Below are 15,323 nucleotides of genomic sequence, written 5' to 3'. Positions count from 1 at the left end.
GAGTCTTCATAACACAGTGGACATGTATATAAAGGTAACAATGTTATTGCCAATAATTATTAAAGTGAATACAGTTACGAACAGTACGTAGTAGTAGTAGTAGTAATAGTAAAAGTAGTAGTAGCAGCAGCAGCAGCAATATCACCGTAGCGGCATCAGCAGCAGCAGCATTACTGGGCTGGACTTTGCAAAAACTTATTTTCTTGGATCGGAGTGGGGTTAGAATGACATGGTGTCTTGGCAAATCCCGAAGTGTGGACAGATACAGACACAGCAAGGAGATTAATGAGTACACTGGGCAATGGCTGACGGTGCTGCACGCGGTACTGGCTAATACGAACGTGGGAAGGGACTCGTGAGGTGATGGTGGGCTGATATGGTTTTCGCAAATCTGGAGATCCTGCCAGCTTGCACATCTTTGTCCTCCCCCATGCTGTCAATTATCAGGCGGCATGGCGCTCAGAGAACACCATTTTTATCTCTCAGTCCAGAGAATCCCCTCGTCTTTACGACATGCCTTTTCGGGACCTTCAAGCCTGTCTGTGTGTGCCAGACTGACATCTCCCTTAAAGAAGAGAGAGAGAGAGAGAGAGAGAGAGAGAGAGAGAGATGCGTGATGGTCGGTCCAGGGGCGGGCGTGACCTGACCTCCGCGCGCCATGGAGGAAGCCTGGGGAAGGGGGAGGGTTGGTGGCCGCGGCGGGTACACCAGCACCCCGCCGCCGCCGCCATCCTGCTGGGCCATCACTGACACCCTCACACTCTTGTTGTTGTTGTTGTTGTTGATGTTGTTGCTGTTACAGCAAGAACGTTGGAAATTAACATTAAAACTAACGATCCATCAATTAGAGACGTTAACACAAAGGTTTCCAGTCCCCTACTTCGTTCTTTTACGGTTCCGTTGTAAGAAGAGAAGACTAAGAGCAGATGAAAAGAGTATGAAGAAAATAAGTTGAGGGAAGACTATTTATGGAAAACAGAGCGAGATAGGGGGATGGAATTGTGGTAGAAATACAAAGAATGAGGTCACAGAGTAAGATACAAAGTACAGAAACAACATGAGGCTCGTACATGGCGCCAAACCCTGCCTCTAGAGAAACGACAAAAGGAGAAGGTGAACACTGTCAGTAGCAGTGCACACATTTTTCCAGTCCATTGAGTGAACGTTCAGCCTGGTAGTATTCCTCGCGGAGCCCGGATGTGTTGGGCCTTAAGCAGGTGCTGGATGTGATCGGGGCTGGCAGAATGTGCAGCTCCAGCATCCAGCAACATACTGTGAGAAGCGTAGATTACTGGCAGACTTTTCATCACGAGTGTAGAAACATTAACTTTAGGAGCGTTAAAAGAAGTTCAGAATTGATACTAAAGTTACATTTGGCATTGTTGAGATCTTATCTAGAGTCTGTTGTGCAGCTGTGAGTCTGTTAGCGTCAATACAAAAGAGACTAAACAGATTAAAGAGATGCGATATATTCCTCTCGACAGGAGATTAATGCTCTTTAAATTACATTCGTTAGAAAGGCTTAAAATTAGAGAGATAAGGTAGCAGTATTTAAGCGGCATAAGGATATAGCAAAATCCTTAGTGTTAGTAATCAGGATAGAATTAGAAGTACCAGATTTCATCTTGCTAAAATAAAATTTAAACATAGGTCCTAAGAAATCAGTCTTCAGACTGGCAGATGACTGGAATAAAATAGTAATCAGCCTAGTGGCAAGTCGATAGTGAGCTTTAAAAGAAAATTAAGATAAATTCATGGGTAGGTATTTTTCATGTAAGATTGACAATGGCCTAGAGCAACAAAAAGAAAAAAAGAAAAAAGGCCTACTGAGGTGCCGGTCCGAAAACAGAAGGCCAGAAGGATGATACTCGTAGATGAACACAAGCATGCACGTTTTATACAGGAACTGCCAATGGTAGGTGTGATGGCTTCTTGCAGCTTCCCTTATGTTCCTATTCTATCTGAACCTTAGTGTACCTCCGTTACATTATTCTCGCCTTCAGTTACAATGGCGTCCTAACCCTCCTGCTGTTGCGCTCGTCCTGAACATTCTGAGCAGTGCAAAGGGTTGGTTGCACACGAACAGAAAATGCGAATAGGACTTTAATTTTGTCTTTCCGAAGCTACAGAAATATTTACGTACTTGTAGGATAGAAGGATATAAAAATAGTCAAAGAAATATGAGAAAATTTGTCTAGTAGTGAAGGGGTTAAGGGTAGTCATACCAAAAAATGAATAAATAAAAATAAAAATAAAGAAAAGAATAAAATAAATTAATAAGCAAATGAACAAAAAGTAAGTACATAAATAGATAGATAAACAAATAAATATAATAAAAATAAATAAAACTAATAAATGAATGAATAAACCGATAAACAAAAGCATTTCCCCCATTCAGATCCGTATCGTACTTAAGAATGGGTGTTACTTCAGCGGCAGTGTGGCGGCGTGTATTGCGGCGGCCATGGAGTGACCCCGGAGTGACCCCCTTAGCGCTGCACCGACGCCCTATCTGCTGTGACGCCCCAGTGAGGAGTATGCCTCTTCCCACTCACTGGAGGAGAAAACTGACTGACTCCATGACTCGTGACATAACACACTGAATGAGCGGCGTATGGTGTCAGCCCTTGGACGGTGACTGATAGACTCACTGGTGGCTTGGAGTTGGATGAATGAAAGGCCCCACAAGAGTAGTCATATATCGCTGGGTCTTGAGGTATCGTATCTTGCCTGTAATACACTAAGAAAAGAAAAGAAGGAGGCTGCCAATTGATCTACGCAAGACATATCCTAAATAGTTAAGACATATCATCATCAGATTTATCCAACCTTCTCTTGGTATGTAATGTATGGCTGTGCGCTCTTGAGTTCGCTTCACTGAGTGGTTTGAGGTAGTTACAGTTCAGGCGGTAACAGGCCAGTGAGGCGTGGGTGTGGAATAAGGTCAAAGATGAAGGACTCAAGTGCTGTGATTGATTGATTGATTGAATGGCGGAAAGTTTGGCTCCGCAACGAGAAGATATTGCGCCGGATTTACCACGTCCCTGCTAATTTTGTTCCTTTCATTTACCATCATGTATATGTGTGTGGCCTCACTGAGTTCCTGACCACTCAAAACTTGCCATATATCATCATAAAAAAATGTATTCAATCTTCCCATGAAACTGTGTAACGTCTGCACTTACTACCTTCCTGCCGCATGTTTAGGTGTGTCGCCTCACTGATCCTTGGAGGAGGCGCTGCGTTTGTCAATGGTAATAGGGATGGTGGTTATTTTCATTTTTCTCACAGCGCTGCCCTACACATCTCCCCTCCTGGTGGCTTTTATGCTGCGCGGTCATTTGTAGCACTCCCGATGTAAAATGCACGTAATTCTCGGCAGTTTTTTCTCTTTGTCTCTTTCTGTTTGTATGTCTGTCTCTGTTGTTTAAGGTCTCTCTCTCTCTCTCTCTCTCTCTCTCTCTCTCTCTCTCTCTCTCTCTCTCTCTCTCTCTCTGGCAACACGACCTCACATACTCCATGAAAGAAAAGCAACCCGGGAAATAGTCTGGCTGGGTCCCATCGTCCTCTGAGATCGCACAGTTGAGGCCTCTTGTCAAGCCGCACACAGGCAGAGGGTGGAGGGCCGCGGTATGGCGAGGCGAGGGTGGCGTGGCGAGCAGGGGCATGATTGTAATTACTGGCTGGCGGGAACATGCGTCTCTTATATCGCCACGGCAAGATAACGCCTCCCTCACAGCAGTGGGTCGCGGAGGACACGAGGGTACGGCTGCTACTAAAATAGACACTAGCGATAAAGACACGGGGAATACGGGTTAAGTCGAGGCACGGAAGGTGATCTATAAAATGTTATAATTATATGATAATTGCTTCTGGCGCTGCGAATTATTACATATAACAGTGAAAGGGTTCAGAGGATTTAAGATAAAGCTCCGAAACATTCATGAACAAAGACCAAGGAATGAGAGCAAACCAATGAAATCCCTCGCGTTCTGAAACACAAGCTGATCTACAGGCTGAAGACTAACGTACTACACATCTCACTAATCGAGTCATAATCATCACCAATTCAAATGGAGTTTACTTAGTCTCCCCTGTCCCACCACTACAGCAGCGTGACATTTTGTTGAGCTGTACTAGAATAAGTGGTGCAGCCTGCGTCGACAAGAACCCGTACTGAGCCAGTAGTGAAGAGCATGGCGTGGTGAGGAAGAGGAGGCGCCGCTATGTGCAGAGCTGAGGCGGGGCGGCAGGCACACTCAGCAGCGGCAACGTCAGCAGGTGTAGGTGTGCTGCGGGTCAGTTTTTTTTTTTTTTCTTTTTTTGCCTCCGTTGTTGAAACTCTCAAAACAAAAGGGACAGCTGAGCATTGTTGTCTCGGAGTGGTGAGGCTCAGGTTTGGTTCTGCTCATGCCCCGTGTCCTGAAACGCTTTGCTCTCTCACCACGACTATTTTCAAAGACCACAGAGATTATTTGCCGTGTTCTCAAGAGTGTTTCTTCTGTTAATAATGTAGAAATCTTGTTGAGCTGTCACTAGAACTGTAAAAAACACCCTCAGAAACCCATGTAACTTCAACTAGAGCCTTTTGAAAGTAGTGGGGGACATGGAGGTATAAAGCCCTATGAGTGTGGATGTGGTGCAGAAGAGTTTCATAATATTGTTTCATGTTTGTTGTCTTCTCTTGTTTTATTTATTTATTTTTTTTCACTCACTGCTTATCTCGTTTTCACGTTAAGAACTATGATTTTTTTTCTTTCTTGTCTTGTCTATTTTGTATCTTTCTGCATGATTAAGAATTATTCTTTATTGTTCTATATATTTATCATATCTTGCATTTTTTCTTTCTATAGATTTTTCATTTTCAAATTTTCTCCTTATCTGAGAGAATAATTTTTGTTCCTTTTTCTCACGCCCCTTATCTTTTCTTTTTGGTTACTTGTTTTGTCTCTTTCCTCACCTGCCATCATTCAGAAGCAGGGATAATGAACAAATCTCAACAGAATGAGGCTGAAGTGTTCATGATTTTGTTATACCCCCGTTTTTATTTTGGCTTATTTTGTCTTTTCTACTACTACTACTACTACTACTACTACTACTACTACTACTACTACTACTACTACTACTACTACTACTACCTCTACCATTTTTACCTTAAGGCATACACTTCTTAACCCCAACAAACACACTGAAGACGTAGGTAAAAAAAAAAAAAAGAAGAAAAAAATGGAAATCAGTAAAAACTAAGAATCAAAGGAAGCTATGAGAGTGGGCAGTCGACACACACACACACACACACACACACACACACAGGCACACATACCTGGTCATCTTCCCTGCACGTGGCTGGCTAAATAGGTACACGTGAGGATACCTGGCGAAGGTACACCGTGGCAAGTGAAGCGTCACGTCACACTCGTCCCTGTGTCGCCAGGCTGAGAGACTCCTGCCCACACCAGCAAGGAACGACAGGTCTGGTAGATGGACCTGAACAATGAGCTGTGTGCGTCTTAGCTTATCATCAGTAGTGTGGCTCGTATTCTCAAATATTCTTAAATATCTCGGCGTCCCCATCTCTCCTACTTTTGACAGGTTGCAGTGGAAGTTATACGAGTTTCTAAGAGTGTATTCATGATTTTAGTGGTAGTTTGATGGAATTCACTGGATGTTATTGTGGTTTTCAATGGGGTTTTCATGGTTCTAGTGATGGTTTAACAGGGTATACTAGAAGTTACTCTGGTTTTCAAGGGAGTTTTCATAGTTCTAGTGATAATTTAACAGATTCAATAAAAAAAATATTAGGATTTTCGAAGGTATTAGGTTAAGATAGATTAAGTTACGCTAGTAGGTTAGAATACATTAGGTTAGGTTAGATTATGTTAGGTTAGGTTAGGTTAGTTTTGATCACGTAAAGTTCATATGGTCTGATCTATTATTGAGGAGCAGATCTTTCACACACCATGGCATCCCCCGCCTGCTCAAGGAAGACATCAGTCGTTATTGCATAGGACTCAATGGAAACTTTGCACTCTCAGCCCCCTAAGTGACAGGCAAGGATGGTACCAATGAGCCAGCCAGCAGAGTGTGGCGTGGGTGGTGTGACAAGTCTGGGAGGAGGGGCTGGAAGGGGGTGTCAGGCAAGGAGGAAGAGGAGAAGGAGGAGGAGAAGGAAAATGGAAGGATTAGAGTAAAAGCGTAACTAGAAAAGAAAGAAAAAAAACAAACAAACGAAGGGAGAATGAAGAAAGTGAGTGTGAGAGAGAGAGAGAGAGAGAGAGAGAGAGAGAGAGAGAGAGAGAGAGAGAGAGAGAGAGAGAGAGAGAGTGGGTGTGTGTACGAGTATCGTTAACATCTTACAAGGGCGTGATGCTTGGCGGAAAGTTGTGAAGTGAGGCGCCCTAAGAGGAGATGCAGTCCAATGTGTCTGTAGGCATTGATACTCACTGCACTGAAGTATGGATAGTATTTTTTTTTTTTTGTATTATCTCTCCGAAGTCCACATTCCTGCTGCTTTTTGGAATTCCTGGCCTTGACTCGGAACCTGCTCAAGTGTTTTCTTTTTCTTTTCTTTTTTTTTTTTTTCGTCGTTTTCTGAGGCGTGTGTGCATGCGAGCGCGCGCGCACAGTAAGTAGGGTGTGTGTGAACAAGGGAGAGAGAGAGAGAGAGAGAGAGAGAGAGAGAGAGAGAGAGAGAGAGAGAGAGAGAGAGAGAGAGAGAGAGAGAGAGTAACGTATTCCCTGACTTCTTAATTTACTGTATCTTCTCATTTTTTTTTTTTTTTTCTATATTCATAGTGCTTCCCTTCAGCTCGGGGTTCACGTGGCTTGTGGCCTCTGATGCAGGCCCGTGAGGTCGATCTTGGGTGTAGTGTTTGGGTGAGAGGTAGCAGCACACCACCAGGCCTCGTTGTTAAGGCGCCATACATCAGTTTCCAGTAATTTCCCTTCGGTTTATGAACGCACGTGTCATCTTCCAAGGACTGTGGTTTTTTTTTTTTTTATCACTGTTGCTCCTTTCGTTGGTCCTTCCACTTCGATGCTTGCTGAATGGATGCATGCTACGTTCTTTTTCCGTATTCTGACAAGGGATCGGCTATCACTGAGAGAGGCTGCATGTGATTGGTGAGCACTGTATCGAATTTATCCATTCAGATAACTTATGATGGTATTTGCATCGGAAAAACGGAAAAGCTGAGCAGAGTTATGTTCAGGAGGATGATATAGGTCAACAATGGTTACATGAATGAGCATGCGAAATTCAGATTCCTTTAGTGTATGCGCAAAACACAGGATAAAAATAAAATGCCCTCAGTTTTTTGTAATCTTAACCCATTAAATTTCTGTCTCAGCTTAAGCAGTGCCATTAGACGCAGAACAAAACTCAGTCTTTCGCAAAGTTTTGAGTTATAGTGATTTTTAAGCGTTGTTTGTTGTCTTCAAGTGTCACGCTATAAGCATATCATGACAGTACAATTTTCAAGATTCAGATCGAGAACTTACTACGATCAATAAACAATTAACATGGAAGAATATAAAGGGAAGGTAAGAAAAAAGTCACATGTATAAAGCCTTCTTTTCCCTAGAATGCTAGGGATGAGTCTTCAGTTATTCTTGTCCATTGCATCTCTTGTAGATCCTTTAGATCAGCACTCAGCACTTCCATAGCATTCAGCAGCCTCAGCACTCTCCTCAACACTCTTGCGTCCGTAGGTTCTTGCTGGGGATGCTCAGAACGCCTTGTAGGGGTGGTTACAGGTGGTTGAGGCCTGCTGGGCGACTCCGAGGGTGGTGGGGATGTGCTGCGTGGTGACGGTGCCAGTGACGCTTCGCTGGCCACACCGCTGAAGGGAAGGAGGGAAAAGGCATCTGTGAACATCAAATCATGCCATGTTACCGCCTCTTCCAATGATTGCAAATGGATTACAAAGGATGACAAACAGTAACAGATCCTTAGGTCCCCACGGGGCTGTTTGGTGGGATTGCGTTGTACACTTACTAATAAGAAAGACAGGACGGCGGCAGAAAAGATAGGGTACGGATCTGAGTGTCGAAACATGATTGTGTGTGTGTGTGTGTGTGTGTGTGTGTGTGTGTGTGTGTGTGTGTGTGTGTGTTTGGGGTGGTGGGGTGAGCGGATGAGGTCCGTCACAATACAAGTATAGCTCAGTGAACCGCCACTCATGGCTGATGCCTGCTTGTGATTGAAGGTGACGGGACAATGCATGCAGTACCATAACTTCCTTGGGTGTGTGTGTGTGTGTGTGTGTGTGTGGATGGGCGGGTGGGTGGGTGGGTGGCATGGCGGGAGGGGGTGTAGGAGCGAGGGGCGTGCAGTGGGTCGTGCGGACCGGGCCCGCAGCACCAGTCACCCGTGACGCAACACAACCTGGAAGTATTTACTCTGCACGTTTGTTGCAAGACACACTTGTGTTTACATTCACCTGATGGATCGTGGCGAGGCAGGAGCGACGAGGGAAGTCTATGGAGCGCTCACAGAAATATTCATGGACCACGGGAGACCCATTTCCCTGGGATGATAAAAACCCGTAGCTGAGGTAGGGACGTCCTCCTGCCTCGGGGCTGCCTTCACCCTGGCGCCGGGGAGAGGAGAGGCCGCGCCCTGCCCCGCCCCGCCCTCAGCCTGTGGTCCGCTGGTGAGGCACATGAGAGGCACGTCTAAACCATTAACATTTTCATTCAAATAAAGTTCGTCCGTCGACATTCGCGTTGGTGGCAGTCTTCTTCCTAGAGGAATGCCTCTAAGGCGGCGGGGCACGGCGCGACACGCTCCCAGGCACGGCATCTCACGATAAAGCACCGTGACGCTCTGGGACACCTCGCGGCGCCGCCCAATGGCATCCCTGTAACAGAGGTAACGGTCTGGGAGGCTGAGCAAACCTGCGATCTTATCTTGTAACATAATGGAAAATTAATTTAATAGTAGTAAGAGTGAGCCTGGGGGCGGTGAAGCGCGTACGCCCGGCAGCGGTGTGTGGGCGGGAGGGTGAGAGACTGAGAGGAGACCACACGCGGCTGTGGTCAGTGTTGTCATGCCGGGCTCGTGGTGAGGGTCATGGCTCGCTCACACCTCCTCAGGACTACCTCGAGCTCGGGGCTACAACTCGTGGTGCTACTGTGCTGTGTGTGTGCCTGCCTCGGACAGTATTATCAGTATCCAAGCAATGAGATTCCGTACGACCAGGAGGTGGTGGTGGAAGCGCTGGTGCCCGAGACGAGAGGCAGGAGTTCGCGCTGCTACGACGAGGCGGGGAAGGCACAGGTGGGTGAGGCTGATTCATGTTTCAATGGGAGCAGGCGAGGCGGAGGAGTGCCAGCTGGGGAGTGCCGGGGCGCGTCCAGGCGGGCATGGCACTGCTTGAGGGCTGAGGATGAGGGCAGATCCCACGGCCGCTTCTTCAAGGGGTAACTCATCACACACTCACGGAAGGAATTTAAACACATTCAGTGCTTTTTGAAGGAATTACACACGGCAGGGAGGAGAGAGGAGGAGGGATAGGAAAGGCAAGCAGTCCTCTTTCCCTTCCCCTAACCAGGAAGAGGTTGTAGGGGAGTGGATGGTGGGGGTGGAGAAGTGGTGGGGGGAGTGGGGCGGGTGAGGAAGGAAGGGGGTGTGTCCTGATAAGCAACAAACGCTCACATAATATAACCCGGGTGTAAGTTTTGATTATTTTGTGTCTCCCGGTACCAGGAGGAAGGAGAGGAGGAAGAGGAGGAGGAGGAGGATAGGATCTGAGCCACAAGCAGAGGAGGAGGTGGAGGTGCTTGTGGCGTCTGGGCGTGATGCGTGAGTGCTGCGTGAGGTGGGCGGGAGTGGATGAGGTGGCAGTGGCTGGTGACTTGGTAGAGGATCGCGGGCAGTACACACACACACACACACACACACAGGGGAGTGGGAATGGGGTGTATGGTGTCAGTGCTATGGGTGAGGAAGGGGGAGGGTGGGAGGGAGGGAGGGAGGGTAAGAAAGTTAACAAGAAGGTGGAAAGACAGATGGAAAGAGGGAGAGAGAAAAGGAAAGTTAGAGAGAGAGAGAGAGAGAGAGAGAGAGAGAGAGAGAGAGAGAGAGAGAGAGAGAGAGGGAGAGCGTGTGTACAGTAGTATGAAATGATATCCAAGACTGTATGTATAATAAAATATATAAAATCATCTAGATACGAATTCATACAGTAATGTGGTGGTATACACAGAACTGAACGAAAGTATGTATATATGTATGTATGTCAGTTCGTATTCAAGTTCCCACAACACGAACGAATTCCCCGTCATTAAGTTTCGTGTTTTTGTTAGTAAAATATGTAACGGAATACGTGCTCATGTATGAGGAACGAAGGGAGAAAAAAAGAAAAAAAAGAAAACACCCAGAAGCTGAAAGTGTAGGGGAGAGAGAGAGAGAGAGAGAGAGAGAGAGAGAGAGAGAGAGAGAGAGAGAGAGAGAGAGAGAGAGAGAGAGAGATTGTAAAGTAGTCTGGGAGTCAACCGAATCAATCCCTTACAATGGTTGCCCTATTACCAGGGAGAGAGAGAGAGAGAGAGAGAGAGAGAGAGAGAGAGAGAGAGAGAGAGAGAGAGAGAGAGAGAGAGCAACGAATACTATAACATCTAATATTTTTCAGAAACTAGACAAAAGTTGAATCCTGAAACATCTATATCCTTTATCCATAAAGAGAGAGAGAGAGAGAGAGAGAGAGAGAGAGAGAGAGAGAGAGAGAGAGAGAGAGAGAGAGAGAGAGAGAGTAATTGCGTGAACAACGTGAGTGCCCCAGGATGCGATTAAGGAAAGGTCGTGGGTTGGAGGAGTAGGAGGGAGCGAAGAAGGAGGAGGTGGGAAGACTTGATGGTGAAGGAGATTGTGGTGAAGGGAAAGCTTAATGGTGAAATTGGTGTAGTGGTGATTCTGGTCCCTGTGTGGTGATGGTGGTGGTGGTCGTGGTGGAAAGGCGTGGTGATGATATGGTGTCGTAATGGTAGTTGTGATTCAGGTTAGGTGATGGTGGTGGTGGAAGAGGAGGTGGTGGTGATGATGGTATAGTGGTATAGAGGTAATGAGGTAGTAGTCGTAGTAGTCGTAGTAGTAGTAGTAGTAGTTGTTGTTGTTGTTGTAGGACTAGGAGGAGAAACAGGCGATGGTCTCAGTCGTAGTAGTGGTCGTGGTGAGGAGCAGGAATACAAAGGAAGTTCAAACAGCAACAGACCCTGAGGTCCATATTAGGCTGGCTGGATGATTATTCTACGCCGTTCGTGAGAAAGACAGGATAGTACAGAAGAAGGCTGCTCCCCCCACCCATCCCTCCAGTCAGATTTTGCCGGAAAAAAAAAAGGAAATGGTACCATGTTGTATAGAAAAAAAAAAAAAAAAAAACGTGGAATTTGAGAGCAAAGTGAAGTTTACGTGAGTGCATGATGGTTGTGTAATCTGTGTGTCGTAGCCTTGCCTGGGGCTTTCTAGGGAGGCAGCAGTCAATCAGGCCCTAGCTCTCTCTCAGGAGGAAGGGCAAAAGGAGGAGAAGGAAGAGGCGATGATGACAGAGTTGGTGATAATGATGGAGGAGAAGGAGAAAAAGGAGGAAAGAAGAATTATACAGGATTACTGAAATTACTCAAGCAGCAGCAGACTGTCTGGTCCTTGAATGGCTGTTGGGGATGTATTCTGACTTGCTGGTAAAGAAATAGAATAGTGCAGCAGAAGGCTCCTCCCCACCCACCGCTCCCTCCAGCTTGCGTGGACGTAATGGTGGTGGTGAAGTTAGGGATTGTATTGAGGGAGGAGGGGGAGGTAGGAAGCGGTGATGATGGCGGAAGTAGTGGTGGTTGTGAAGTTAGGTAGTGGTAGTGGAAAAAAAAAAAAGAAGAGGAGGAAAAGGTGATGGTGGTGAAGTTAAGGAGGAGAAGGAGGTGGTGGTGATTGCGGTGAAGTAATGCTGGTAATGGTACGGGAGGATTACAGTGGTGAAGTTAGTGGTAGTGAAGGAAGAGGAGGAGGATGAGGAGGTGGTGGTGTCGGCGGCCGTGGCAAACTTCCGGTGCGTGTGTCCGCGAAGCTTTCAATAATCTGACGCGGGGACAAGTGGCGGAGGCTGGCCACGCCCCCTCCACCCGCGCCTTGTGTGACTGTGTGCCGCGGCGGCGAGGCGACTCAGGGGGAAGTCCACGGCAAAAGGGAAGAGGATCAGGGTTTAGGGAAGATGATCAGGGAAAGGGTAAGCGTTTGAGGGAGAGAATTAGGGAAAAGGTCAGCGGTTTATGGAGAAATTCATATATTTAACTACAGAATCAGGGGTTGTAAGGGAGAAAGGATGAGTTGTTTTGAGCAGAGGATCAGTGGTCTTCAAGGAGAGGATTAGAGATGTAAGGAGCTCAGTGGATGTAAGGGAGATGATCAGTGTTTATAAGGGAAAGGATCAGGGGTTGTAAGGGAGGAGTATCAGTGGTTGTAAGGAGAGGATCAGAGGTTGTAAGAGAGGATCAGCGATGCCAGAATCTCCAGAAATCCTTGTATCGTACTATTGCTTTCATAAGGGAGAGAAAAAAAATGAAGGCATACTACTACTACTACTACTACTACTACTACTACTACTACTACTACTACTACTACTACTACTACTACTACTATTAATGCTGCTGCTGCTGCATTTAAGGATAATACTATTTTAGAGACAACAACAAGCCCCGGAGAGACACAGATGGAGAGAGAGAGAGAGAGAGAGAGAGAGAGAGAGGAGAGAGAGAGAGAGAGAGAGAGACAGAGAGAGAGAGAGAGAGAGAATGGAAGTGAAACAAATTTTTAAACAAGAATGAAGAAATGGATGGAAAGAGAAAAGATGGATGGAAGAAATCATAGAGAATGGAATAAAGAAGAAAGAAACCACGAATAATGAATAATAGAAAGATAAAGGAAGGGGATAATGGAAGAAAATCTGAAGGCATGAGGCAGGCGAACCAGAGAATAGAAACAAAGGGATGATTGTGAGGAAAACACGAGGAAAAAATAAAAATACAATAGAATTATCGTCTCTCGTTCTCTTCCATCTTCATTTGCGTTGACGTGTGAAGGGCAAGAAGGAGAGAGAGAGAGAGAGAGAGAGAGAGAGAGAGAGAGAGAGAGAGAGAGAGAATTAAAGGAAGAAACTGCAGGAAAATATTGAGTTCTTGTTAGTCTTAAGGAAAAAGTCTTCTTCTTCTCTTTCATTTTTCCTTCTTCTTCTTCTTCTTCTTCTTCTTCTTCTTCTTCTTCTTCTTCTTCTTCTTCTTCTTCTTTATATTTCATGTACTACCAATTCTTGTTCTTGATCTTGTTCTTCTTGTTCTTGTTCTTATTCTTATTCTTGTTCTCCCTCCTCCTCCTCCTCCTCCTCCTCCTTCGTCTTCTTCACCTAGCGTCCGGATTGTCCCAACATGAGCATATTTTCCAGTAGTTTCTCTCCATTGAGTCTTCTTCGTCTGTTGCTCCCACTCTATGTACCTTCGTCGCTGTTCCATCTCTCCATGTCACGTCCCTCGCTCCTTATGCTCCTGTGGAAATGCAGTCGCTGTCAGAAGTGAAATAACACACCACATTCAAGACCGTACTCTGAAACACTTCTGCCGGCACTTTCGTTACTTTCAAAAAGGGCTCTAGTTGAAGTTACACGGTTTGTTAAGGGTGTTTTTACATTTCTAGTGACGGATTAATAAGACTTTTGTATTATTAACAGGATAAACACTTTTGAGAACCCTGCTAATCATCTCTGTGGCCTTTGAAAATAGTCGTGGTGAGAGAGCAAAGTGTTTCTGAATACGCGCTTCACTTCCTCTGTGTCTGGCGTTTTCAATATCAAGTCCTCTGATCTACTAAGCGTCTGTTGGTCGTCAGGTTTAGAAAGGAGATTCTCAGCATCGGAACAGAAGACAAAACTGAAGAAAAAACGTAATACAGTGGGAATGAGTGAGGTGTGTTACTTGCTTATTGACCTTGATTGTATAAGCGAGGTGGAGGAGCGTCAGGGGATGAGAGGCGTATAGGTGATCTTTATTTAACATTCTCTTCCGCGTCATTGTTTCTAAGTTAAAGAAAATGGAACACGAGAGTGAAATTATGTAAGGGTGCGGATTGATTGCATGATTGCCTCGCGACACCGGGATCATATAGCGCCGCTTATGTAAGGGGGTGCGCACAAGGAAACGAGAACGCAGGAATAACACTTGAACACTTGAACAAAAGTAGAAAGATTATTGATGTTTTGAGCCGCAGTAATACTTAAAGGCACGTGACTGATCAAAGCGGCTGAGAATTTCTTGCCACGTCACGACATACATAAAGAGGCGCGAGAGGTGTGGCGTTGCATTATTTATTTATTTTTTCTCTCTATTACTTGTTGAGTAGTTTGGTCAATGGCACAAAAAATGTCAAATCATGTAATCCTTGAAAGAAAAAAAAAAAAAAGGTCCCGCATTGAAAGCCCAAATCGCTGGAGGACACGAGTCTCTGTTTTGAAGTGGAATTATGGGAAAAGATTCGAAGTGGCCAGTGTGTGATGCAGAGACAACATTTGAAACGCTTTATCATATTGTGAAGTATATAAAGGAGAGAGGAGAGAGAGAGAGAGAGAGAGAGAGAGAGAGAGAGAGAGAGAGAGAGAGAGAGAGAGAGAGAGAGAGAGAGAGAGAGAGAGACTAGTACAATCGTGTGAAGAGACAAAGTTGTAAATATAGGAAGTGTTTTATTTAACTTCCATGAATAATAAGAAAAGAGGTAGAAAACACCAAGGAAATAAGAACATAAGAAAATAAGGGAAGCTGCAAGAAGCCATCAAAACTGCTCGTGGCGGTCCCTGTAAGTAACATACCTACCTCTTTCCACCAGTCATCCCCATCCATAAATTTGTCCTGATCTTTTAAAGGTCCTTAATGACATAGAAGCTAGTAGTGATGGTGATGGTGATGGTAGTGGCGCAGGAGGGAAGGCGTTATGCAAAGGGACACGAGGCAATGGTACAAGAGAGGCAACGTTGCTGTCCCCTCCACATCTCCTGTCCGTCCCGTATTGACTTTGGAGTTAAAGAAAACGATGGAGAGAGAGTTGTAATAGGAAAATAAGAGCAATTGAGCGAGCGAGCGAGAGAGAGAGAGAGAGAGAGAGAGAGAGAGAGAGGGAGAGAGGGAGGGAGAGAGGAGAGAGAGAGAGGAGAGAGAGAGAGAGAGAGAGAGAGAGGAGAGAGAGAGAGAGAGAGAGAGAGAGATTCTAAACCAACGTTCGTCTTGATGTTTATACGGAAAAAAAACGAAAGAAAAAATTAAAGAAAAATACCAATAGTAGTTAAGTAATG

General features: G+C 45.5%; 1 protein-coding gene and 1 long non-coding RNA gene across 2 annotated transcripts in view; one reads left to right on the top strand and one right to left on the bottom strand.

Annotated features, from left to right (window-relative positions):
- Nucleotides 1–7,530: 7,530 nt before the first annotated feature.
- LOC135110320 (uncharacterized) lies at nt 7,531–8,893 on the bottom strand. The gene is made up of 2 exons (XR_010273188.1): nt 8,442–8,893; nt 7,531–7,841 (listed from the first exon to the last, which is right to left on the bottom strand). It is a non-coding gene; the product is annotated as an uncharacterized LOC135110320 (long non-coding RNA).
- A 138-nt stretch (nt 8,894–9,031) lies between these two features.
- LOC135110318 (laminin subunit gamma-1-like) overlaps nt 9,032–15,323 on the top strand; it is an 80,996-nt gene continuing 74,704 nt past the window's right edge. The window contains 1 exon segment of the mRNA XM_064022537.1: nt 9,032–9,280. Coding sequence (XP_063878607.1) covers nt 9,074–9,280 — 207 coding nt within the window. The 5' untranslated portion in view covers nt 9,032–9,073.

Source organism: Scylla paramamosain, chromosome 20, assembly GCF_035594125.1.
Source record: "Scylla paramamosain isolate STU-SP2022 chromosome 20, ASM3559412v1, whole genome shotgun sequence".
NCBI lineage: Eukaryota > Metazoa > Arthropoda > Malacostraca > Decapoda > Portunidae > Scylla > Scylla paramamosain.
The sequence above is the reverse complement of the archived record's forward strand: the minus strand, read 5'-3'. Positions and strand labels throughout refer to the sequence as shown.